The sequence below is a fragment of the Oncorhynchus nerka genome, linkage group LG4 (assembly GCF_034236695.1).
Source record: "Oncorhynchus nerka isolate Pitt River linkage group LG4, Oner_Uvic_2.0, whole genome shotgun sequence".
Taxonomy (NCBI): domain Eukaryota; kingdom Metazoa; phylum Chordata; class Actinopteri; order Salmoniformes; family Salmonidae; genus Oncorhynchus; species Oncorhynchus nerka.
Genome location: NC_088399.1, coordinates 42,135,366 through 42,162,608, shown reverse-complemented (window position 1 = coordinate 42,162,608; position 27,243 = coordinate 42,135,366). Strand labels below are relative to the sequence as shown.

At 43.7% G+C, this 27,243-nt stretch overlaps 1 protein-coding gene across 1 annotated transcript in view; it reads right to left on the bottom strand.

Moving 5' to 3' along the window:
- Window positions 1-27,243, bottom strand: part of LOC115125345 (WD repeat-containing protein 70) — a 77,774-nt gene that overhangs the window by 11,304 nt on the left and 39,227 nt on the right. The window contains exons 11-15 of the mRNA XM_029654852.2: window positions 16,810-16,909; window positions 16,088-16,172; window positions 15,732-15,870; window positions 9,169-9,269; window positions 1,741-1,820 (exon numbers count right to left, since the gene is read on the bottom strand). Of these exons, the coding sequence (XP_029510712.1) occupies window positions 1,741-1,820; window positions 9,169-9,269; window positions 15,732-15,870; window positions 16,088-16,172; window positions 16,810-16,909 (505 nt within the window). The remainder of the gene's footprint in view (window positions 1-1,740; window positions 1,821-9,168; window positions 9,270-15,731; window positions 15,871-16,087; window positions 16,173-16,809; window positions 16,910-27,243) is intronic.

Genomic DNA, 27,243 nt, shown 5'->3' with positions numbered 1-27,243 from the left:
TTCGCTGCTGCTAAGCTCCTTAAACAGCTCTTCGTTGCTGCTAAGCTCCTCAAACAGCTCTTCGTTGCTGCTAAGCTCCTCAAACAGCTCTTTGTTGCTGCTAAGCTCCTCAAACAGCTCTTCGTTGCTGCTAAGGTCCTCAAACAGCTTTGTTGCTGCTAAGCTCCTCAAACAGCTCTTCGCTGCTGCTAAGCTCCTCAAACAGCTCTTTGTTGCTGCTAAGCTCCTCAAACAGCTCTTCGCTGCTACTAAGCTCCTCAAACAGCTCTTCGTTGCTACTAAGCTCCTCAAACAGCTCTTCGTTGCTGCTAAGCTCCTCAAACAGCTCTTCGTTGCTGCTGGAGTAAAACGTGTGCTTTATAAGCCCAATCATTGCTCAACAATTTTAAATGAGTGTTAAAAACTGTTTTGATGGCTATGCCTAAAATAAGCTACTATTTTTATTCCTCAACTTGTAATTGACGCACGCTTCCATTCGCCATTCAAATGGATAGGCAACAGAAGGCAGGCTTCATCAGCACGTCACACAGCACTTTGCAATGATCTAAAGGCCGTATGGATTTTGAAAACATACTTGTTTGAAACCTGAACGTTCTACTACATATTATGAGGCATGTCTTACCTTTCTTCAAAGTGCCCTAGCCAAAATTCGACCATATCTGTGCCGGCAATCATTTTATAAAAGACTTCCATATGACATTGAAACCAGTAGCCTATTTCTCTCATGTTCTATTGGTTTTCAAATCAACTTTCTGTCACCGTTCAGTAGCCGAAGGCACAATCCTAGCCATATTAGCAACCCATGCTAGTTCTTACATCTTTAGATCTCCCCTCTTTCTAGCGGATATTTTCATCTCTGTCACATGAAACCGCTAGCATGTGCAACGAACTTTCGTGCATAGCCTACCGAAGACATAATAGTTTTTCAACATTTTAAGCTAAATGTTGCATCAGCCTCATTGCTTTTTAAAGTTTTTTATATTTTTTATATATATAGCCGAGGCCTACTGGTTCTACTCATTCGGAATAGGCTATTTCCTTCTCAACAAGCTGACCAAAAGAATAGGTCAACTGTTCTACTATGGGGGAAGAGTAGATTGACATAGGCTAGTGATTTTGCTGATCGTTACTGGTCTTGTTGTTTGAGAAAAGGTACATGTGGACAGTTGTTGTAACATCTTCAATGTGTGCATGGGAATTCAGTAAGAAGAACGGTCAAATGTCCAGCGCTACATTTTCCTGACAGAAACCCTGGTGTGTGTGTGTGTATAGTGTTCCGATTGTCTAACAAGCTTTCACAAGCCCCCTTCCACTCCACATCATGCAGTGGCTTTCTGTGTTCTGGTGCAGTGCTTTTTAGACTAGGATGGCTGTCCTTCCTGGAACACAGTGACATATGGGAGGGAGCAGGCCACTGGTGACCAGATGGTTGTAGCTGTTTCAAGGTAGCTCCTACCGCTGTAGTACCCTTGAGAAAGGCACTTAAGCCAAATTGCTCTGGTAATTGTCCACCTCGTAAACGGGACTAAATTGTATGCCTTGCACAACGACTTACCCTGAGGGAAAGAGGGTCTATAATGCCTATATGACAGTGTTAGGGTCGACAGCTACTGTTGAACTTGAGTTATGACTACAAGGGGCTACTAGCTAGGAAATAATTAAGTGATCATGGATGGTATATGGTAGGTGTGTTGTAGATCTCATACTAAATAATGCACAGGTGTGTGCTGAGGTACTTACGTGTGATGATGTAGTCTTGCGTCAGTGTCTCCGCCTGCCTCTCTTTCCTCTTGCTCTTCACCACACACAGCTTAGCTCCCCTACACACAGAGAGATAGAGGAGACACCATAGAGTTCATATTTCATTATGTGGGAGACACGGTCAGCTTTATACACTGTTCTCAAACATGGGTGACTGTAGGTTAGATACAGTACCGGCCAGTCTTTTCTGATCTGCTCCTAACAGGATGGAGTCTAGACAACCCACTTCCGACTAGTGTTGTCGCGATACCAGAATATTGACTTCCATACTGATACCAGGTTTAATATTATGATACTCGATACCAAAATGATACTCGATTTTTAAACATTGAACAATATGTTGATAAATTGTAGAACAACAAAATTAACAAATAGAATATCTTCCGTTCTATATTAAATTGCTTGAAAAATAAAACACCTTATTAAATAACAGAAGAATCTTACATCTTCCTTATGCAAACCACACCAGACAACAAAATAATTTAAAAAGTACATCTAAACGGTTTTCAAATATAATTTGATACACGTTAAGCTGAAGTTGCTCATCTATGGCCTTAACACCCAAACAAGGGCACTGCGTTCATCCACCTCTGGCCTGCTCGCCTCCCTACCACTGAGGAAGTACAGTTCCCGCGCAGCCCAGTCAAAACTGTTCGCTGCTCTGGCCCCCCAATGGTGGAACAAACTCCCTCACGACGCCAGGACAGCGGAGTCAATCACCACCTTCCGGAGACACCTGAAACCCCACCTCTTTCAGGAATACCTAGGATAGGATAAAGTAATCCTTCTCACCCCCCCCCCCCCCTTAAAAGATTTAGATGCACTATTGTAAAGTGGCTGTTCCACTGGATGTCTTAAGGTGAACGCACCAATTTGTAAGTCGCTCTGGATAAGAGCGTCTGCTAAATGACTTAAATGTTAATATTGGGTCAAATGACATTCATTATACCCAAATCATTTAATGTATTATATGAATAGTTTGAGCCAAAACGACATAAAAAAAAACAGTTTGAAGCTTCTATTTATTTTTTCACCTTTATTTAACCAGGTAGGCCAGTTGAGAATAAGTTCTCATTTACAACTGCGACCTGGCCAAGATAAAGCAAAGCAGTACGACAAAAACAACACAGAGTTACACAAACAAACGTACAGTCAATAACACAATAGAAAAAAATCTATGTACAGTGAGTGCAAATGAAGAAGATTAGGGAGGTAAGGCAACAAATAGGCCATAGAGGCGAAATAATTACAATTTATCATTAATACTGGAGTGATAGATGTGCAGATGATGATGTGCAAGTAGAGATACTGGGGTGCAAAAGAGCAAGAGGATAAGTAACAATATGGGGATGAGGTAGTTGGGTGTGCCATTTACAGATTGGGTGTGTACAGGTACAGTGATCGGTAAGCTGCTCTGACAGCTGATGCTTAAAATTAGAGGGGGAGATAAAAGACATCAGCTTCAGTTATTTTTGCAAATCGTTCCAGTCACTGGCAGCAGAGAACTGGAAGGAAAGGCAGCCAAAGGAAGTGTTGGCTTTGGGGATGACCAGTGAACTATACCTGCTGGAGCATGTGCTACGGATGGGTGTTGCTATGGTGACCAGTGAGCTGAGATAAGGCGGGGCCTTACCTAGCAAAGACTTATAGATGACCTGGAGCCAGTGGGTTTGGCGACGAATATGTAGTGAGGGTCAGCCAACGAGAGCATACAGGTCACAGTGGTGGGTAGTATATGGGGCTTTGGTGACAAAACGGATGGCACTGTGATAGACTACATCCAGTTTGCTGAGAAGAGTGTTGGAGGGTGTAACAAGGTTATGTATCGCATCATGAGTGAAGGAGACTTTGTTGCGAAATAGGAAGCCGATTCTAGATTTAATTTTGGATTGGAGATGCTTAATGTGAGTCTGGAAGGAGAGTTCAGTCTAACCAGACACCTAGGTGTTTGTAGTTGTCCACATATTCTAAGTCAGAACCATCCAGAGTAGTTTATTTTACCTTTATTTAACTAGGCATTCAGTTAAGAACAAATTCTTATTTTCAATGACGGCCTAGGAACAGTGGGTTCAGAGGCAGAACGACAGATTTGTAACCTGTCAGCTCGGGGGTTTGAACTTGCAACCTTCCGGTTCCTAGTCCAACGCTCTAACCACTAGGCTACCCTGCCACCCCGTGATGTTAGTCGGGCGGGAGGGTGTAGGCAGCAAAAGAGCATGCACTTAGTTTTACTAGCATTTAAAATCAGTTGAAGACTACGGAAGGAGTGTTGTATGGCATTGAAGCTTGTTTGGAAGTTTGTTAGCACAGTGTCCAAAGAATGGCCAGATGTATACAGAATGGTGTCGTCTGCATAGAGGTGGATCAGAGAATCACCAGCAGCAAGAGCGATGTCATTGATATATACAGAGAAAAGAGTCGGCCCAAGAATTGAACCCTGAGGCACCCCCATAGAGACTGCCAGAGGTCCGGATGGGAGAACAGGCCCTCCGATTTGACACACTGAACTCTATCTGAGAAGTAGTTGGTGAACCAGGCGAGGCAGTCATTTGAGAAGCCAAGGCCATTGAGTCTGTTTGTTAACTTGGCTTTCAAAGATTTTCGAAAGGCAGAGCAGGATGAATATAGGTCTATAACAGTTTGGGTCTAGAGTGTCTCCTCCTATGAAGAAGGGGATGACCACGGACGCTTTCCAATCTTTGGGGATCTCAGACGATACGAAAGAGAGGTTCAATAGGCTAGTAATAGGGGTTGCAACAATTTCTAGATTGTCTAGCCCCGCTGATTTGTCGGGATCCAGATTTTGCAGCTCTTTCAGAACATCAGCTGTCTGGATTTGGGTAAAGGAGAAGCGCGGGGGGGGCTCTTGATTTATTCCACATTTTGTTGTGTTACAGCCGGAATTCAAAACGTATTAAATATACACAAAAGTTTGGGGTCACCTAGTAATGTCCTTGTTTTCCATGAAAACATACATGAAATGAGTGGCAAAATGAATAGGAAATAGTCAAGACGTTGGCAAGGACATAAATAATGATTTTTAATAATAATTGTGTACTTCAAACTTTGCTTTCGTCAAAGAATCCTCCATTTGCAGCAATTACAGCCTTGCAGACCTTTGGCATTCTAGTTGTTAATTTGTCGAGGTAATCTGAAGAGATTTCACCCTATGCTTCCTGAAGCGCCTCCCACAACTTGGATTGGCTTGATGGGCACTCCTTACATACCATACAGTCATGCTCCCACAACTTGGATTGGCTTGATGGGCACTCCTTACGTACCATACAGTCATGCTCCCACATCTTGGATTAGCTTGATGGGCACTCCTTACATACCATACAGTCATGCTCCCACAACTTGGATTGGCTTGATGGGCACTCTTTACTTACCATACAGTCATGCTCCCACAACTTGGATTGGCTTGATGGGCACTCCTTACGTACCATACAGTCATGCTCCCACATCTTGGATTAGCTTGATGGGCACTCCTTACATACCATACAGTCATGCTCCCACAACTTGGATTGGCTTGATGGGCACTCCTTACGTACCGTACCATACAGTCATGCTCCCACAACTTGTATTGGCTTGATGGGCACTCCTTACATACCATAGTCATGCTCCCACAACTTGGATTGGCTTGATGGGCACTCCTTACGTACCATACAGTCATGCTCCCACAACTTGGATTGGCTTGATGGGCACTCCTTACGTACCATACAGTCATGCTCCCACAACTTGGATTGGCTTGATGGGCACTCCTTACGTACCATACAGTCATGCTCCCACAACTTGGATTGGCTTGATGGGCACTCCTTACGTACCATACAGTCATGCTCCCACAACTTGTATTGGCTTGATGGGCACTCCTTACATACCATACAGTCATGCTCCCACAACTTGGATTGGCTTGATGGGCACTCCTTACGTACCATACAGTCATGCTCCCACAACTTGATTGGCTTGATGGGCACTCCTTACGCACCATACAGTCATGCTCCCACAACTTGGATTGGCTTGATGGGCACTCCTTACGTACCATACAGTCATGCTCCCACAACTTGGATTGGCTTGATGGGCACTCCTTACGTACCATACAGTCATGCTCCCACAACTTGGATTGGCTTGATGGGCACTCCTTACGTACCATACAGTCATGCTCCCACAACTTGGATTGGCTTGATGGGCACTCCTTACGTACCATACAGTCATGCTCCCACAACTTGGATTGGCTTGATGGGCACTCCTTACGTACCATACAGTCATGCTCCCACAACTTGATTGATGGATGGGCACTCCTTACGTACCATACAGTCATGCTCCCACAACTTGGATTGGCTTGATGGGCACTCCATGCTACGTACCATACAGTCATGCTCCCACAACTTGGATTGGCTTGATGGGCACTCCTTACGTACCATACAGTCATGCTCCCACAACTTGGATTGGATGGATGGGCACTCCTTACGTACCATACAGTCATGCTCCCACAACTTGGATTGGCTTGATGGGCACTCCTTACGTACCATACAGTCATGCTCCCACAACTTGGATTGGCTTGATGGGCACTCCTTACGTACCATACAGTCATGCTCCCACAACTTGGATTGGCTTGATGGGCACTCCTTACGTACCATACAGTCATGCTCCCACAACAGCTCAATAGTGTTGAGATCTGGTGACTGTGCTGGCCACTCCATTATAGGCAGAATACCAGCTGACTGCTTCTTCCCTAAATAATTAATGCACAGTTTGGAGCTGTGCTTTGGGTCATTGTCCTGTTGTAGGAGAAAATTGGCTCCAACCGTCCACAGGACATGGCATGGAGTTACAAAGCGGAGTGATAGCTTCTCCTTCTTCAAGATCCCTTTTACCCTGTACAAATCTCCCACTTTACCACCACCAAAGCACCCCCAGACCATCACAGATGCCGTCAAGAACTCCTCCAGCATCTTTTAATTTTTTCTGGGTCTTACGAAAGTTCTTCTTTGTGATCGCAAAACCTTAAACTTAGATTTGTCTGTCCATAAAACTTTTTTCCAATCTTCCTCTGTCCAGTGTCTGTGTTCTTTTCCCCATTTTGATATTTTATTTCAAATCAAATCAAATTTTTATTGGCCAGTCTGAGATGTGGCTTTTTCTTTGCAACTCTGCCTTGCTGGCCAGCATGTTTCAGTTTTCAGCTGCGCTAACATAATTGCAAAAGGGATTTCTAATGATCAATTAGCCTTTTAAGATGATAAACTTGGATTAGCTAAGACAACGTGCCATTGGAACACAGGAGTGATGGTTGCTGATAATGGGCCTCTGTACGCCTATGTAGATATTCCATTAAAAATCTGCCGTTTCCAGCTACAATAGTCATTTACAACATTAACAACGTCTACACGGTAATTCTGATCAATTCGATGTTATTTTAATGGACTTTAAAAATATATTTTCTTTCAAATACAAGGACATTTCTAAGTGACCCCAAACTTTGGAATGGTAGTGTATGTTTTTTCTCACCCATCTCCACACAATATCCAATCATTTAAAAAAAATATTTGCAAACGAAATACAAAAATAACTAAGTATTCACACCCTTGAGTCAATATGTTGTAGAAGCACCTTTGGCAGCGATTACTGCTGTGACTATTTCTGGGTAAGTCTCTAAAAGCTTGGATTGTGCAACATTCGCTAATTATTCTTTTCAAAATTCTTCAAGCTCTGTAAAATTGGTTGTTGATCATTGTTAGACAAACATTTTCAGGTCTTGCCATAGATTTTCAAGTAGATTTAAGTCAAAAATGTAACTCGGCCACACAGGAACATTCACTGTCTTCTTGGTAAGCAACTCCAGTGTAGATTTGGCCTTTTAGGTTACTGTCCTGCTGAAAGGTGAATTACTCACCCAGTGTCTGGTGGAAGGCAGACAACCAGATGATCCTATAGGATTTTGCTTGTGCTTAGCTCCATTCCATTGATTTTTTATCCTGAAAAACTCCCAATTCGTTAATGATTACGAGCATACCCATAACATGATGCAGCCACCACTATGCTTGAAAATATGGAGAATGGTACTCAGTAATGTGTTGTATTGGATTTACCCCAAACATAACACTTTGTATTTAGGACAAAAAGTTAATTGCTTTTCCAATTTTTTTGCAGTATTACGTTAGTGCCTTGTTGCAAACAGGATGCATGTTTTTGAATATATATTTATTCTGTACGGGCTTCTTTCTTATCACTGTCAATTAGGTTAGTATTGTGGAGTAACTACCATGTTTTGATCCATCCTCAGTTTTCTCCTATCACAGCCATTAAACAAACTATTTTAAAGTCACCATTGGCCTCAGGGTGAAATAAAAGGGATATACAATGTCTTTTTACCCATCTACCAATAGGTGCCCCTCTTTGCGAGGCATTGGAAACATCCCTGGTCTTTGTGGTCGAATCTGTTTGAAATTCACTGCTCGACTAAGGGACCTTAAAGATAATTGTATGTGTGGGGTACAGAGATTAGGTAAAAATCTGGTTAAAAACTATTATTGCACGCAACTTATTATTTGACTTGTTAAGCACATTTTCACTCCTGAACTTATTTAGGCTTGCTATAAGAAAGGGATTGAATATTTCAGCTTTTTTTGTGTGTGGGCCAGTGAAAAAAAGTCTACATTTATTCAATTTTAAATTCAGGCTGTAAAACAACAAAATGTGGAAAAAGTCAAGGGGTGTGAAAACTTTCTGAAGGCACTGTAGTTACTAGTAGAATAACGTTACAATGCAAATGTCATGTGTGAATATATATATATTTTTAAGTCGTTTTGGAACTAAAACTCCCTTGCACTGGACGGCTTTTGCATAGTTGTTTGGGTGGGCTGGCCCTCATCTGCTCTGCAAGGAAAGAATTCCCATATTTCGATTCAGGAGCCATTTTTGTCAACAACCTGTGGGCATGGAGGTATGTTTTCGTTAGAAGAAGCCATGCTGTCGGCATTTTCTCTCCCCTCGCTTGCTTCCCAAAAGTGTCTCTCGCTGTGTCAGCTGCATGCACAAGCGCAAGTAGCCTGGCTAGCTTACTACTGCCCCCTTGAGAAGAGTCAGACAAATTACTAGACAGACTCAATCCTTTCAATCCGTACATGACGTGAGACTTCACATATGACAGAACTACGGAAAGTAACAAAAATTCTAGGGCCGACCCGTTTGTCATGTTCTAGTATCAAAAAAGCACTGACGTTTCAGTATACCGTGCAACGCTACTTCAGACCAATTATCAAATGTGCACACTATCATTTCTCAATGGGAGTTTGTACAGTGAAGTCAGAAAAAGACTGATGTACAGGACAGCTAAAAACTCGCCATGCAAAAACACAACTTCCGTCCGCAGCTACCGTAAAGGTAAGCATTCTCGGCGCAGCGTACCTGTGACTCTTGACAGGGTCGTAGTAGACCTTCGCCAGTCCGTTTCCAGTCCCCACCATAATCTGATTCAGCTTGGGATGCCAGAGACACCGCACCACACCCTGAAAAAGACACAAAGAGAAACAGACAGGAGATGAGCTTTTCAGAAACATGGTGAACATTCGATTGTAACATGAGATTAAAACAATTCTTAGTGATAACCGCTGGAGCGGACACAGGCAGGTTTTTAACTGTCGGAGTGGTCTCTGCATTAGCTGACTATATTTGGTCGTCAGGACGCGGCCTGGATCCTTCAAGTCTGTGTATGACAGATGGCTCGCTGCCAAGGGCAAATGTGACCACGCTCATCCAGAGTGTGTGTGTGTGGTGTTTGTGTGTATGCAAAAGTGTTTAGCAGTGATGAAGCACCTACGAGTGCATGTGTGTAGAGACTTCCAGTCGATAGGTTGAAATTCTGAGAGTTGCAAAGCAGATGTGTGGCAGCTAACACAGTAGCGGCTGGACGTTGGGATTTTTCTGAATGTAGAGCAGAATCCTCAGGTTATTTTGAGCTCTCTTCATCCTTCTCTCGAAGACCCTATTTGTAACAGCGGGGCCAAAACAGGGGCCAAAACAGAGGAATGGAAGAGGATGCATTGCTCTCATGCATAGGGATGGCACAATTAGCGTACAACCGTGTAACCGACGGTTGTAGACGAAAACCTTAATGAAAATAAAACATAACAGTGAAATGTCAAGTGTTCCATGAGCTGAAATAAAAAGACCCCAGAAATGTTTCATACGCACAAAAAGCTTATTTCTCTCAAACTTTCTGCACAAATGTGTTTACATCCATGTTAGTGAGCATTTCTCCTTTGCCAAGATAATCCTTCCACTTGCATATCATTACACAGGTGCATCTTGTGCTGGGGACAATAAAAGGCCACTTTAAAATGTGCAGTTTTGTCACACAACACAATGCCACAGATGGCTCAAGTTTTGGAGGCGTGTACAATTGGTATGCTGACGGCAGGAATGTCCACCAGTGCTATTGCAAGATAATGGAATGTTAATTTCTATTCCATAAGCAGTCTCCAACGTTGTTTTAGAGAATTTGGTAGTACATCCAACCGGCCTCACAATCGCAGACCACATGTAACCACCCCAGCCCAGGACCACCACATCCACAGACCACATGTAACCACCCCAGCCCAGGACCACCACATCCACAGACCACATGTAACCACCCCAGCCCAGGACCACCACATCCACAGACCACATGTAACCACCCCAGCCCAGGACCACCACATCCACAGACCACATGTAACCACCCCAGCCCAGGACCACCACATCCGGCTTCTTCACCTGTGGGATCATCTGAGACCAGTCAACTGGACAACAGACGAAACTGTGGGTTTGCACATCAACCAAAGAATTTCTGAACAAACAGAAACCATCTCAGGGAAGCTCATCTGTGTGCTCGTCGTCCTCCCCAGGGTCTTAAAATGACTGCAGTTCGGCGTCGTAACCGACTTTAGTGGGAAAATGCTCACCTTCGATGGCCACTGGCATGCTAGAGAAGTGTGTTCTCCACGGATGAATGTATGGCGTTGTTTAGGCGAGCGGTTTACTGATTCCAATGTTGTGAACAGAGCGCCGCATGGTGTCGGTGGGGTTATGGTATGGGCAGGCATAAGCTACGGACAACGAACACAATAGCATTTTATCGATGGCAATTTGAATGAACAGAGATACCGTTGACATCCTGAGGCCCATTGTCGTGCCATTCATCCACCTCCATCACCTCATATTTTAGCTTGATAAAGGTTCTGTACACAATTCCTGGAAAATGGCCCAGTTCTTCCATGGCCTGCATACTCACCAGACTTGTCACCCATTGAGCATGTTTGGGATGCTCTGGGTCAATGTGTATGACAGCGTGTTCCAGTTCCCGCCAATGTCCAGTAACTTTGCACAGCCATTGAAGAGGAGTGGGACAACATTCCAAAGGACACAGTCAACAGCCTGATCAACTCTATGCGAAGGAGAGGTCGCGCTGCATGAGGAAAATGGTGGTCACACAAGATACTGACTGGTTTTCTGATCCACACCCCAACCTTTTTCATAAGGTATCTGTGACCAACAGATGCATATCTGTATCTCCAGTCGTGAAATCAATAGATTAGGGCCTAATGAATATATTTCAATTGACTGATTTCCTGATATGAACTGCAACTCAGTAAAATCTTTGAAATTGTTGCATGTTGCATTTATATTTGTATTCAATGTACATAGACCGTGGTCATTTGTCTGGCCAATTACCGTCATCCAAAATTCCATGACCGTCAGAGACCTACTCGCTCACACTGAGGTGCAATTTCCTCTATGCATGACTGTGTGTGTGACAGAGAGGGAGGAATAATGATGATTTTTTAGTTCACAAAGGATAGCGTTTTGTATTAAAATAAATCATGAAAACGGTTTATGAATGATGCGGGGCAGTGGGCAGTACTATAAGCAGAGACCATGGATGGAGTATTAGTGTGGATGTGGAAATCAGTAGCCCAGTGGGGGATGGGACAGGATGGGGACGGTTAGGACTAGGGGTGGTGTGCTGTGGGGAGGGTCTGTGACTGGTTGAAAGCTGCTTAACGTCCAGCTGTTCAGCTTCCCACCGGGCTCCAGTTGGTAAGGGGACCAACACACAGCAACCAAAACACACACATACTATTAGGAACTCACCTATTCCCACAATACCTATGCATTACACATCATGCACTTACATAAACACAGTCAGCCAAACAGCCCCTCACCACAACATCCCAGATCCTCAAACACTTGCCTAGCAGACCCCCGAGGCACCTCCAGCAGCTCTGTGGTGACGGGTGAGTGAGTGTAGTGGACATGTCAGGGTTAATCTACCCCACTGACCATGTGGCGAAGTAATTGATGATTTAGAAAGATCTAGAAAATGCTCCCAATCAGAACTTTAAGAAATGTGTAAACATGCTGCACAAACGTATCTGGACAGAACTGTGTCAGTGTGTATGTGTGTATAGCGTAATGAACCAAAGCGCCCCTTGTAGAGATGCTTCAATGACAATCAATGGGCAGTGTGTAAAACAGCCTATCACGGTCGCTATGGTACCGGAGCACATCAATCACATCACATGCATAGCATTGAGGAATTCCGTTCCACTCCAGTGGAGGCTTAATCACAGTTCAGAGACTTGACCCAGCAGCATCCCAACACAGGCAAGAACCAAGTAGAACCGAGCCTAGCAGAGCTCAGCCCAACACAGGCAAGATCAGCAGAACCAAGACCAGCAGAACAAGTCTGATCCAACCCAACTGACTCAGCCCAGCCAGGTATGGCCCAGCCCAAGCCAGCAGAGCTATGCGGTAGCCTCGCTGAGCAGTAGAGGGATCCAATGTGGATATTCAGAGCCGTGTGTTTACAGTGTGGGGAATACACTGTTTACACTCCTACTGCACACAAGGTTGTAAGGACACATCCATACAAAGCCTAACTATCACCCCCCTTTTTCCCATTTGGTGCCATCAAATGGGAAAATCTCTACTAAAGTATCCGAGTTTGCCTGAGCACCCCATAACTGAAATCAGAATGACCTCCAGATAGGCCCTTGTGGAGGAGCAACGTACTGAGCCACAAAGAGGAGAACCACCATGGACATTGGCCCACCTTCCACCCTCCTCACACTAAAGATGAAAGCATCTCTATCAAAGCGTGAGAAGTGAAGTGTTGCGAGTGCAGACATCAACACACAGATGTGACACACATTATGAGAATGTGAGGCGGGGACAACGCCTCACCGACACACAACACCCAGCCACCAGAAATAAATACCCATTACACCCACGGGGTCTTTGCCATTTCTCCCCAGAAGAATCTACCGTAGGGTTCCCGGGACTGCTACATCCACCAGTACTCTCACTGATAGGTATTTCCCACTGTACCTCAGCTGAAGTGAGTCTGTGAGTCCTCACCTGGTTCATGCCCGTTGTCATCGACAGAGATAAGCTTAGAGTGGCTGGAGTATTTACCTAACCCAGGCTAAAAACTCCTCCACGCCATTGCACAGCCTATGCCCCTGGTCCAGGGGTTATGAAGACTGTTTAGTCGGAGATGATTGGTAGCCCTGCCTTTCACTCGACCGTCTGGTACACCGCTTCATATAGACAGCACTTAAATTCTTAACCCATCTCAGAGCGGGGACGGCTGGTGTAAACACAGTAAACAGCTCATTGGTCAGGTCCCTCCCCTCGAGTGCACGTCGCCCCAGAAATAACTACATCTGCTGCAAAGACAAACGTTTAACACCTCAAGAGCTTTGCTTATCTGATTTGGAATGGGGTAGGTACTAAATATACATGGGTACATGCACTTAAGAGTAGTGTCTCTCTCTCTCTCTCACTCTGTAGGCTGTGCCAGGCCGGCTGTCAAACATACATGGAGAGGAGACGACAGCCGGCTGGCAGGTAGGGTGCAACGCGACCACTGTAAACCCCCAGAGGATAGGAGAACCTGGCTGTCCAGCCTGGACCAGAGGGATACTGAGTTAGCCTCTGTCAGACCTCACTGTTTTGACTACACATACACTCTGATAAATCCACTGGAGATCCGGGGTGGGCGGGAGAGAGAGAGAGAGCAAGGAGAGGTGGAAAGGGATTGGTAGAAGAGAGGAGAATGGAAAAAGAGCTGCGCTGCGCATACTTTACTGTACCACATGACACAGAGAGAACATTCTTTCAACCTGGGGCTGGCGGTGTGGTTTCAATTCTCCACAGACAGAGCTCTCTCTCTCACAGCAGCCTTCTGATCTGGATCCCCATCTACCCTGGTGAAGGGAGCTATTCTGATCAGCTAATGCTAGACAGACGCTGCAGTGGAGTGTCGGTGAGAAGAGCGTCTGGAGCTGCTGTATCTCCAGAAGATCATTTTTACACCTACGTACCCTTTGCCTTGGCAACAAGTAGCATGTAGAGAAGGTTCCCTACATGCTAGATTGCAGAAGACATTACTTCACATGTACATTAATATGTGTATGTGAATGGACTATACAATGTTTTGCTAGTTAGACCAGTTAATTCTCTATCCAATGTTTAATGAATCAATTGGAAAAGCATCTTCTGCCAATACTTGACGAGGTTGATTGGCAGAGAGTAGGGTTACATTATGCCTCTCTTTCCTGGCTTGGCTCGGCCCCAAACCGTGTTCTTGACTCTTTTCTCCTGGCTTGGATGGGTTGAGCTGGGTTTTCCAGTTGTCCCTGCACTGAAAGATGATCGTGCTACTGGCAAACCACAGAGTTGGGGGAAACATCAGAATTCTGCTCTCATTCAGAGATAGCACAGGTGGCCATGTTTAGACCCACAGCCATAACTCAAGGCAGATGCTTAAAGAGAAAAGGCTAACACTGTTGAAATGTAGCAAGGATACATGTAGGCTAATTCTGATGTTCAGACACACATGCATGGCTTGAATTAAATGACGTGATACAAAGGTGAAACAAAGCTTAAGGTCACTTGTTCCATGAATTGTTCATAATGAAATCTACATATCAACAGGGACACGTATTGGAGGGGCTGTGTGAGCCTCTATAATAACACACATTTTCAACCAGCAGGACTGTTAAAACAGAACTTGGCCATCAAAAACCCCTCACTGCTACTTACACAAGGCAACAGAACCAGTAGACACCAGGCCTGAGGGATTAAGTTTAGCGTTCAGCAGTATCAGAACATACTAATAGAGTTCAGCAGTATCTACAGGATCAGAACTTACTAATAGAGTTCAGCAGTATCTACAGTATCAGAACTTACTAATAGAGTTCAGCAGTATCTACAGTATCAAACTTACTAATAGAGTTCAACAGTATCTACAGTATCAGAACTTACTAATAGAGTTCAGCAGTATCTACAGTATCAGAACTTACTAATAGAGTTCAGCAGTATCTACAGTATCAGAACTTACTAATAGAGTTCAGCAGTATCTACAGTATCAGAACTTACTAATAGAGTTCAGCAGTATCTACAGTATCAGAACTTACTAATAGAGTTCAGCAGTATCTACAGTATCAAAACTTACTAATAGAGTTCAGCAGTGTGCACTATTCCCCAGGATAACCCTCCTATCCTGCCTGTACAGTCACAGTAGTGGTTGTAAAGTAGCTCTAACCCCTGCTGGGGATAATTAATCTTGGGTTAAATGGGAAATTACCTTAAACCCCGTAATCTGAACAGACAAGACGTATTTCCTGCCCAAATGAGAGCTTACACTGATGTAGGAGAGTTTTAAGATGGAACACAAGGACAAACCCCAAATCCTGAGAGGAAATGACATTTCAGGGACTTTCTAGGGAAGTCTGCAATACTGCCTCTGTTGCAATCTACATAAATGAATGTTGCCCCTTCAACCAATTATTACGGTTTGATTATCAATGTACATGTTTTTATTATAATGTCTGTGAACCAACACAATTAAATGAAAGCTGAGGATACGATGTAGTCATTCTGGTCAGTTATTATTAGTGTTGCAGTCAGAGTTAAATAATGTTTCTCACCGCGTTGGTGACATCTATCTCATAAACCTTCTGGAAGGAGGCTCTGTCAAAGAACACCAGCTTCCCGTTGCCCTCGTCCTTCTTCACTGACGTCCCCGTCACCAGCAGCTTGTCATCAGGGCTGAAACAGCAGTCTGTCCTGTTCGGGACACAGTCGCACACCACACTTCAGCCAGCTGATACTAGACAAGCACATTATTATTTTTTTAAGTCATGTCCTTCAGTTGTTCTCAGGAACTGTACCCTGCACATGTAGGTAGTACCAACCAGTTATATTAAAGTAATCACAGGAAATCCCATAAAGGGTGTTCAAATCACCAATGATTAATCAAGGGAATAACGACAGGAGTACTCACATGGAGAAGAAGGCGGAAAGCCCTGTAGCCACATTCAGAGGCTTCTTGAAGTTACGGATGTCCCAGGTCTTTAGAGTGTCATCACCTGGCAGAGAAAATGGAAGTTATTCAAGAGGTATTGTAATTATTTCACGGTGCACAACTCTCTCCTGTGTTACGTACCATATGTCACACAGTCTGGTCAGTCATGTACAGTAAAATACCGTTTGTTCTTAACTCAACAGTGACCTTACGGGAAACTATAATGGTTAAGGAACACTGGCACCCTGATGAGAGAGTCAACACAGGCATGATCTAAGGCTGAGGCATCACGGGCCAAGCATACAGCCCACTCAGAGGGACGTACGGCTAGAACAGAACACACGCCAAGACGGAGGAAACCCCTCTGCTTCTGTGTATGGAAGATCTGCATGTGTGCTGCACAGCTTCACTGATTGTGACAGACTGGCTGTCTTTATTTGCACTTTGGGGAAGAGATGAGCTCTTTCCCCGCTGAAACAACAGACTTGTGGATGCGTGTTCAGACATGACATCTCCCCTGAAAGCACGGGGTCAGGGCTGGGGCAGAGGGACTCGCTCCAACGTATACACACACAGGCACAGAGCTACAGTACAGTGTTGTTGAACACACAGTCAGGCAACACTGATGTCCATGTTATACTGGTGGTGTACTGTAGTAAGGAGGAAATAGGTAAGTAGTGAGGCAGGCTGATAGATCCCACCTCCTCGAGAGGCCAGTGTTGTCCCGTCGTAGGAGAAGGTGAGACAGGAGGTGTCTGTTCCTGGGGCGTGGGCCTGGCGACAGTGGAACTTGGTGTGGACCTGAGGGTGAAGAGGATAGAGGTCAAAAGGTATGACAAGTAAAGGTAACCCAACATTCACATAGGCATCGTATCAGACTGAACATCCCAGGACATCGTCTCAGTGGCGGAAGTGCTGTAGCAAATGCATGTTCCCTAGACTGTCAATCACCTTTGGTGAACTTCTAAACGTTCTTCTATAAGTTTTCTGTCACCAACGGATGTTGAACTCTTACCACTCCAGTAACATAAAGACTTATTCATGCTCCATCTCTTCAAGACAACATACGGTTTCAATTTGCTCCTAAAACACCATACCCTCAAAAGCACCATGTTGTACGATACGCTCAGACCTTTGTAGACGGTACAGACACAGTGTGTGATTTTAGACTCTGGGGGTTTACCTTGGCAAGCTGAGCTGCCCGACTACTAGTCTTTTATTTTTCTCGATTTAAATCCGAAACACATAAATCATAACTCAAGACGTATGTCCCACACCACAATACATAGCAGATAAACCACTTTGTCCTAACCCTTTTAAGGCATTTAGGTTGGAAAGCTTACAAGACTTTACACGTGACTGGGGTCAGTTATAGTGACGTTAATAACACTGTAAACACCATGTGTCAGGGGCGTCATAAATTTGCACAGACATATCAATACTAAAACGAAAACATGGTTGACATTGCAGCATGTGACGTGATCAACACGTGCCACTCGCACCATGGAAGCCACGTGATTTTTCAGCCCAGAGTCAAATCTATTGAGGGCTCTGAAATGGCCTGACAGTGCTAATGCTGGCTAAAACGCCCTCACTGGTTAAAAAAGCTGATACAACAGAATTTCACTTTGAGTAGTGCTTTTATAGATCATCTATTGAAAAGCTGTTTATGAGTCTCGGGGGGGGGTTTACGTGTAGTACATTTAAGATACAGATTATTTAGATAAAAGCCAATCAGACTGACAAGTGGCCATGTGAAGTCAAGTTCATCCACCAACATTCATCTCAGCTCCCTAACCATGTCCACACTGAAGCAGACTGCAGCAATCCAAGATAGCCTCCCATCCAATGTGGTTCCTGTGTGCTCCACTGCATCAGCTCCTGTTGCGGCAGAGGCGCTGTGTGTCAAGGTCCACAGGTCTAGACTATTGGCATTGCCGCAATGTGCCGTCAGGATGGAATGGCAAGGAGAGTTATAGCTTTTGTTCCACAGCACTAAACCAAAGCCACTCAGACCGATGAAAGAAACAAAATAGAATGATATATTATAAACTGGGTGGTTGGAGCCCTGAATGTTGGTTTATCAGATCGTGTACCATGGGTATGACAAAATAGTACTTTGTGCTGTTCTAATAATGTTGGTAACGAGTTTATAATAGCATTAAGGCACCTCTGGGGTTTGTGGTATATGGTCAATATACCACGGCTAAGGGCTGTATCCAGGCACTCCTTAACTGTGGTATATTGGCCATATAGCACACCTCCTCGGGCCTTATTGCTTAATTACTGTATATCATAGCGAATCTCGGCTTTACCTGTGCTGAGTACAACCAGACTACCCACATAAATCACAACCAGACAGCTTTCAGCACTGACGAAAAGGACTTCCCAGCACTCAAACATACACAACCTGGATTTATGTATGTAAACCTTCAACTCTAAACGATAACCAAATACATCAATGGTCAATTAAATATAGCAACAAAGGAATTTCAGTCAGAGAGCAAGAGAAGGAATTTGAAACGGAGGGATGGTGGGATAAAGTAGAGGGAAAAGATAAGAGAGCTATAGAGAAAGAGAGAGCATATATTGCCAGAAAAGGAAAGAGAGGAATGAAACAGGTGGTGCTGTATTGACGAGAGAGGGAACAGGGTCATAAGCACCATAGTAAGTGGAGGGAAGTTATTAAGCTGGGAAAGAAATAGAACGCTGCTGTATACTTTCAGCTTCAGATAACACACACATCATCCACTCACTGCGTTTTATCACTCAACGTCTCTCTCCGTCTATTCCAGTCCTCTCTACCATTTGGCCTCAACGACTTCTTTTCTTTTATCGCTCAAGTATCTCATATCCTCTGGGGCAAATGGTTTTTGAAGAGTGATTGCTAAAAGCTTCGCTTGTATGTTTGCTTTTTTCATGTTCAAAAGTTTAGAATGTTAAATGAACAACAGGGGAAAAATCTCAACACAGAGAGAGGTATGACCAGGACAATATCTGGAAGCCCAGCACTCTTTTTAACCTACAAACAATTCATTTTGCATACCAGAAAAAGTACATTAGCTTTTCAAGCTGTAATGAATGTGAAAACCAAGCACTAAGTTCATATTTTGGGTCAAATGATCTCATTTACGAGATCCTAGATATTCTTGCAAATTAAGAAGTCCTTACTTTTGCTAAACAGAGCAATGTGACCCCTGGTTGAGCTATGGGAACTGGGGGTCGTTATTCTCCCAGCCCAAAACACAGACATGAGGTAAGCCTTGTTACAGGGAGATTTGATTACTGTTGACATGACATATTCATCCCTTTCCCTGCACCGCTCTCCTCAGTAGAGGAATGGGAAAGATGAGGGGAGAGACAGAGGGGGGGGGGGGACATAGTTACAGCTTCAACCAGGAAAGGGTCTTCTGAGAACTGGGAACCCTGCTGAGATACAGCAGAGCACCAAATTCTTCTCATTTCACTCCTCAGGCTGGAGAAAGAAGCTTCCTAATAGTGATCTAGAATTTTTTAAATTATTTTACCTTTATTTAACTAGGCAAGTCAGTTAAGAACAAATTCTTATTTTCAATGATGGCCTAGGAACTGAATCACACTGCCTTATAGGTATCTCACCTAAGGCATGGGGAGTATCAGCCGTCATTGTACCAATCAATCACACAATGCATTTGTGTTATTTCAATCCAATCCTATACTGTGTATTTGCCGACTACATTCTTACAGGTTTTAATATGTGTTCATTTCCTGATGTTGGTTTGCTTCCAGTGTTAAGCCTAGCTTCCTGTACTGCACCAGGTTGAGAAACTCGACTCTTCGTTTGAAGCCTGTCTCAGATTTCTCGCTCTCCCCTTCCTCAGTATGGAGCAATAGGTGACCCCTCTCTATGAATCCCTGTCCCACACACACACTAAATTATATGCATGGATGAAAACAGATTGGGCTCAGAGCCTACAACTAGAGGTTGACCGATTAATCGGCATGGCTGATTAATTAGGGCCGATTGCACGGTTTCATAACAACCGGTAATCGGCAATGTAATCGGACTATAGCCGATTACATTGCACTCTACGAGGAGCCTGTGTGGCAGGTTCACCAACTGTTACGCAAGTGCAGCAATAAGCCAAGGTAAGTTGCTAGCTAGCATTAAACTTATAAAAAAACTATCAATCTTAACATAATCACTAGTTAACTACACATGGTTGATGATATTACTAGTTTAACTAGCTTGTCCTGTGTTGCAAATAATCGATGCGGTGCCTGTTAATTTATCATTGAATCACAGCCTACGTCACCAAACAGGTGATGATTTAACAAGCACATTAGCGGAAAAAAAGCAGTTGTTGCACCAATGTACTTAACCATAAACATCAATGCGTTTCTTAAAATCAATACAAGTATATATATTTTTAAAACTGCATATTTAGTTAAAAGAAATTCATGTTAGCAGGCAATATTAACTAATTATGTCACTTCTCTTGCGTTCCGTGAAAGCAGAGTCAGGGTATATGCAGCAGTTTGAGCTGCCTGGCTCATTGCGAACTGTGTGAAGACCATTTCTTCCTAACAAAGACCGTAATTAATTTGCCACGATTTACATTATGATGACATTACATTGAATGTTGTGCAATGTAACAGCAATATTTAGACTTAGGGTTGCCACCCGTTCAATAAAATACGGAATGGTTCCATATTTCACTGAAATAATAAATGTTTTGTTTTCGAAATGCTAGTTTCCGGATTTTGACCATATTAATGACCCAAGGCACGCATTTGTGTGTTTATTATATTATAATTAAGTCTATGATTTGATATTTGATAGAGCAGTCTGACTGAGCGGTGGTCGGCAGCAGCAGATTCGTAAGCATTCATTCAAACAGCACTTTCCTGCGTTTGCCAGCTACTCTTCGCAATGCTTGAAGCAACTCCCGAGATTAGGCTGGCAATACTATTGTGCCTATAAGAACATCCAATAGTCAAAGGTATATGGAATACAAATGGTATAGAGAGAAATAGTCCTATAATTTCTCTAATAACTACAACCTAAATCTTCTTAACTGGGAATATTGAAGACTCATGTTAAAAGGAACCACCAGCTTTCATATGTTCTCATGTTCTGAGCAAGGAACTTAAACGTTAGCTTTCTTACATGGCACATATTGCACTTTTACTTTCTTCTCCAACACTTTGTTTTTAATCCAAATTGAACATGTTTCATTATTTACTTGAGGCTAAATTGATTTTATTGATGTATTATATTAAGTTAAAATAAGTGTTCATTCAGTATTGTTGTAATTGTCATTATTACAATTGTATTTTATTTTAAATCGGTACTGGCTTTTTTTGGTCCTCCAATAATCATAATCGGTCGACCTAGTTTCATCCTTGGAAGGGTCTGATAAAGATCTACCACAAGCACAACTGTTCCTGACCATGTTATCAGAGTAGCGTTATATCAATATTACAACCGCCACACCCAACACACACAGTGACACATTACTACACACACCTGAGCCACCTTGTGAGGACCTCTGTCTTGTCAGCCTTACGATCAGGCTCTGAACTCTTGCTGGTTGTGAGGATCAAGCTGCCCAACTCCATCCCTGAATAGCTGCTTTGATCCTTCATGGAAATCAACAAGTCCTACTCTCTCTCTGTGTGTGTGTTTTAGAGAAAGATGTCAGTGTATTTTCTGAGACAATCTCCTCTACCTTATCTCTCCATCTCCTCCACAAAACATTTCTCTAGGTCATAAAGCCTTAGCCAAAATGCAGGGAATAAAATCTCTTCACTTTAGGATGTAGAAACAGGTTAAGAACCATATTGGAGGCTGTCAGTGGCATCTCCCAGTTCCCTGACTGGCTGGCTGCTAGTCTACCAGTCCCAGCTGTGATGGAGGCTGTGGTATTGTGGTATTGTGTCTGTAGGAGGCAGGATGCATTCAGCCAGCCAGACAGGCCCAGCTGGGGCAGTTTGTTCACACTCCAAAGGGTTCCCTGAAGACAGGATCGTAAAGAACGCTGAGTAGCTGCTCCAGCTTTCTGTCAGGGCCTGGGCTTCTCCTTGAAACATTTTCATTGGGCCTGTGTTTTTAGACCTCTGCAGGCAGTTCCTAGCCAAAGTCCCTGGCCCAATCTTTTATGGCCCCGGGATTTACTGGTTTACAGTGACACTGTGCAGAGTCACATTGCTGCTGCGTTGAGGTCCCATTAGGCCGGTGACTGCAAATGATGTGTTGGCCAGCTCTGGTCCATTTACCCAGGCAGGTATACAGTGTGTGATTAGAATAAAACAGGATGGAGGTTTATCACCAAATTTGACTTCATGCCGTCACAATATGCATATGAACAGTATGGATTGAACACATTAAGATCACAAAGGACTGTATGTTCCTCCTCATTATGGTGTGCAGAACTTCGCACAGACGTTTCGTAACGGCTCTGTACTACACTAACACTGACCACTGCTTGATTGAAACCACCCCTCGAGTGGACGCACTTTGTACTCTGGAGGGCTTGGAGGAGAACACTGACGACATAACATTCCGTACGTCTCTGTGGGAATGTTCTGGAACCGAGGCCAGCGTCTCCACGCACCGCTTTCACCCGTACGTCACCCATTCTTAGTGTGAAAGGCTTCCCAGCAGCACCCTAAAGTACCACTGCACATTACCTGGCAACCTTGGACATGAAACTGGGTGATTCTGGCACAAATGCAGTAATAACAGCAAGCCACGCAATCACTGCCGACCCTACAGCAGCAAGGCTGAGACCTTTCTTGACTCCCATCACAGGATCAATCAATCCCACGTCAGGGTTCAGGAGCCTGATCTGTCATCCTCAATAATCCTTCTTCGGTCCGAGCACTAGATCAAGGTCGGCTGGATAATTGATATTGTCTGTCGGCATTTTCTGCCCATGAGTAATAGAAGTGATACGGCAAGAGATGGACTTGATCCTAACCTCTTCAGAGTGAAGAGGAGTAGCAGTGAAAGGGCATCAGCAGTGAGTTGCTAGGAAGTGGGTCTAAATCTATGCGAGTGATAAGAGTCAAATTGATTACGTTTTGATTACGTTATGTCATAATGTTTTCTGGGGTCCTCTATTTAAATCACAAACATGTCACAAACATGTCCTTGTCCCAGGGCTAGGGTTCTTACAAATGTGTAGCGGTAAAGGGCATTCAGTGAAAACTTGCCCCTCCAGCCCAGGTGGCCAGGGAACACACAGTGTTATTGTAAGCTGCTATGGGATGCTGGGTAAATATTTAGTCTGGGAGAAGAACCAGTAATAAATTAGAGAGCTTTTACTCAATCTCTCTGAGCCTGCTGTTATAGCCATGCAGGGGTGGGGGGGGGGGGGCAAGTCTCTGGGATCTGTTAGGGCTGGCAGGACAGGAATATAGCAACAGAAAACTCACTAGCATCACTCAATTCACAGACTCTCTGGCAGACGTGAGAAAATGAGTGAGGAAATGTGAAACTGAAAGCATGCCTGCTACAGATAAAATCAAAAGGTTCATGGATCGTAATAATACAAAAAAAGTATTGTTACATTTGTGAATATAAAATGTTAGAATCTCTAAACAAATACCGTCCTCTGTCTGAGCCCTGTTTCCCGACTTACTGCACAGAGAGCCTGCAGATATCAGGCCTGCATGTCACTGTCTCACAGACGTCCCCTCACACTAAGTAACAGTCACATCACACACACACTACTATTCACACACATTGAGCTACTCAACCCTGTCCACAGAAAGGTCCTCAGCGGAACGGAGGGATCGGGGGAGCTGCAGGAGGCATAAGGGGAAACCCATACGCTCTGTATCATCTCCTAACATTCCTTAAGCCAATTACAACGGTCCAGGATTTAGCTGTTAGCAAGGCAGACGAGCATGAATGATGGTCCACATTTGGATTAATGTTGTCCTGATTTTGTTTTGGTTAAGCGTAAATAGAAGGGGAAAACAAAGCAAAAGCTAACATGGGAAGAATAAATAAAGAGATGATGAAAGTCCAGCTTCAGCCTTGTAGAGTACTAGAGTACCTTGTGAATAGTCTACTCTAGTGGGATAACAAGACTTGTGAAATCTGGAAACAAACACTAAGGAAATGGACATAACTAGGAGGAAATCAAACTGGAATGATATCCTGACTTTCTGACACCTCAAACTTAAAGAGATTGCCTCAGTAGGCCTCTTGCCAGGTCCAGAGTGCTCTCTCTCTCTTTCCCCCTCTCGGGGGTCAGGTCTGTCTGTGACAGCTGTAAGTGAGGCTGTGAGCGATAGACTGCCAAACCTGCTCTCTCCACCGATCCCTCCACAGGAAGCTGCGGCGAGTCATTTCTTCCCACCACCCCGACACAGACCAGAGACGTGTCACCCACCGGCCGCAAAAGCCCCCAACAAAGGTAGGATCATGGGTAGACAGTCAGGCAGGACATGGAGAGTCCGGGAAGAGGAGAAGTGAAGATGTGACTGACCGCCTGAGCCGGGGAAAAAAGGCCTGTTTCTCCTCAGTCTGTAGCCAGGCAAGACACTCGACTGAAGCAGATTGAGACATATCCGAGTGCTGAATGCAGGTCATTTTCCTCCACTGTGAAGGGCTCTATAAAATCTGTTGTATTTTTTGGCTGATTCAGTTATTTTCTCCCAAATTCCATTTCATCAGTTTCCGTTTCCCCCTGTTTTTTTCAGGTTTTCACTCTCAAAATCACACCTTTTTAATAGTCAAACCATGCTTAAACGACATCAGGAGACCACTTTTGAGGTCTGGGGAACTATATAAAAAATAACTTTTGGGTGTAGTTACCCTTTTATCCAGTGGGCACCTAGCAAGAGGCTGTTTAGCAGTGTTTCTGTTGAGCACAAACAAACACCCACTGGATTGATGCAAATAATCATTATATCCTTCTCCCAGGTAAGCATAGGCTACTTTGTAGTTCATATTTAAATGAGAAGGTTTGTTGGGAATGCCTTTCCATCTACCAGAAGACTGTTTTCATTAGCATCATCGCTAACGGCTACAAAAAGTGGTAGACGTGCACACAACTCACAGACAGGGGCATGCTTGTTGCCTCTTGAAAGTTGCAGGAAATATGAATCACTGATGCATTCTGTTCATGCTTATGATAAACTTGGACAAATGTATTAATTTAAGACATTTAGTCGATTGCCTACTTAGTTCAATAAATATTTGAATATTGTTGAATTTCGTTTTAATGTGATTCCGTCCGCGTTCTCCGCATTGCAGATTTGAGTTGAAGGTCCTAACTGTGATGCTTTGTCACGTATCTCCAGAGAACAACTGAACAGTCAGGCAAATGTGAAGAACGCTTCCCAGGATCCAAAATACACAATTAACCGTGCAGTCGGGATCAGAGAGATGGATGGAATGCACACTTTGATTACTTAATTAAGTAATAGTGGAAAAGTACAAGAGAGTGGATTTGATTAGGCCTCCCAGCAACCTCCATGTCTGCCCACTCAGTCATCACACCCCACTACAGATAGACTCTTATTACATCACTGGCTATTTTTCACTGGGCTAAGTTCAGGATGACGGATAGCCTGTGGAGCTTCGCTTAAGTTATATACTTTACTACAGCCACGGCTGAGTTATGCCAGAATCAGGCAGCAGTATTGTGTAATAGTGGACTGTTGACCAAAACATGCAGGGTATTTCTGAGGTTAAAACCCCAGGTGGAATATGTTACTCTTCTGTTGTTGTGCAGTTCACATGCACTCGAAAATTCAGTTCGCCATGAATAACATTAGGCGAAACTCTAGGGCCACCCAAATAGAGTTGTATAGCAAGTCTACTAAGCTATGAATTGATTTACTGTTTCAGTGGAAGCATCCTCCATCTAGCTAGTAATTCACAGTATCCTCTCCGACAAGCTGTTCACACCATTAGTTGAACCCTCGAATGTGACATTATCACTCTAGGAATTCACCCCAGGTGTAGCACTTATTTCTCAATGCCAGAAACGCATATAGTAGTAACTTAGATCACCCCAAGAAAACATTCCCAAATGACAAACTCTTAAATCAAATTGTTATTATATTAAGTTGTTCTAAAAGCTGGGTTTGAGGTTCTCCCCAAATCAGCTCTAACTTCAGAAGGAATCCCACAACCCCACTATCTGAAATAGAACAACTATTTGAAATGCCCTCACTTGCACTAGGTTAACGTGGTTTTAACCACAAGCACAAAATCGGTAAGTGTTACTAAAATCTGATATTTGTAAAAATGTGGGACATTTGTGAGAATGAGTAAGGCGAATTGGGCGTCTACTCGTCAATTTGCAGGGTAATGCAAATTGGAAAGAGTGCTTCAGCAAGAAGTTGCTTCTCAAAGTGGATGCTGTCCCTACCATCAATGTCACTTCTAAAGCATCTCAAACAGCCAGCAGCACCAGCAGAGACTAAGCATTATCATGGGTTTCAGTCAGCATGAAAGTCAATCAGGTAAGTAAAAGTCAAAGAGCTAACTTGCTACCTATCTGCTAATGTTAGCGAGCGCATTTAGCTCACGTCTTCCATGTAAATAACACAAATAAAATCAGCCAACTGTAAACTTGTCTGCCAGCTCTTCGTAGCCAACTACTGATGCTGTCATACTATAAACAGTACAATCTTAAGGGAAAACATAGTTTTGGCCGCGATGGTGGTCACTGTTACTGTATAAAGCAAGTTTTCAATGTGTTTTGCGCGTTGCGGTAATTCTGTATTTCTGTGGCTCCGGGGGAGTTTTCTACATAGCCTGCCGAGTGTGGGCTAAACTGAAATTTGACGCTTGACACTAGGAGGGGTGGATTTTGCTCAATGGGAAAGTTTGTTGTCACAGTTGCTTCTTGTTGAAGAGGCAGCTGCTAACGTTAGCTTACTATAGCTAGCTATCATCTTCCTCCATTTCTGAATGAATTTGTGCTATGTCTTTCTCGCTAGAAAAATAAGTGAGCTAGATTTTTAAGTTCCTCCACCGTGTGATTCACAGAAATTACGATCTTGTGTTCGGGGCATTCCGGCAGTCTTTGTGGTTTTAATATGCAGGGAGCATAAATTGTACAATTGCAAACTAACAAAGAATGTTTCAAATTAGAACCCATGTATATTAGTTAATATACAATACCAAC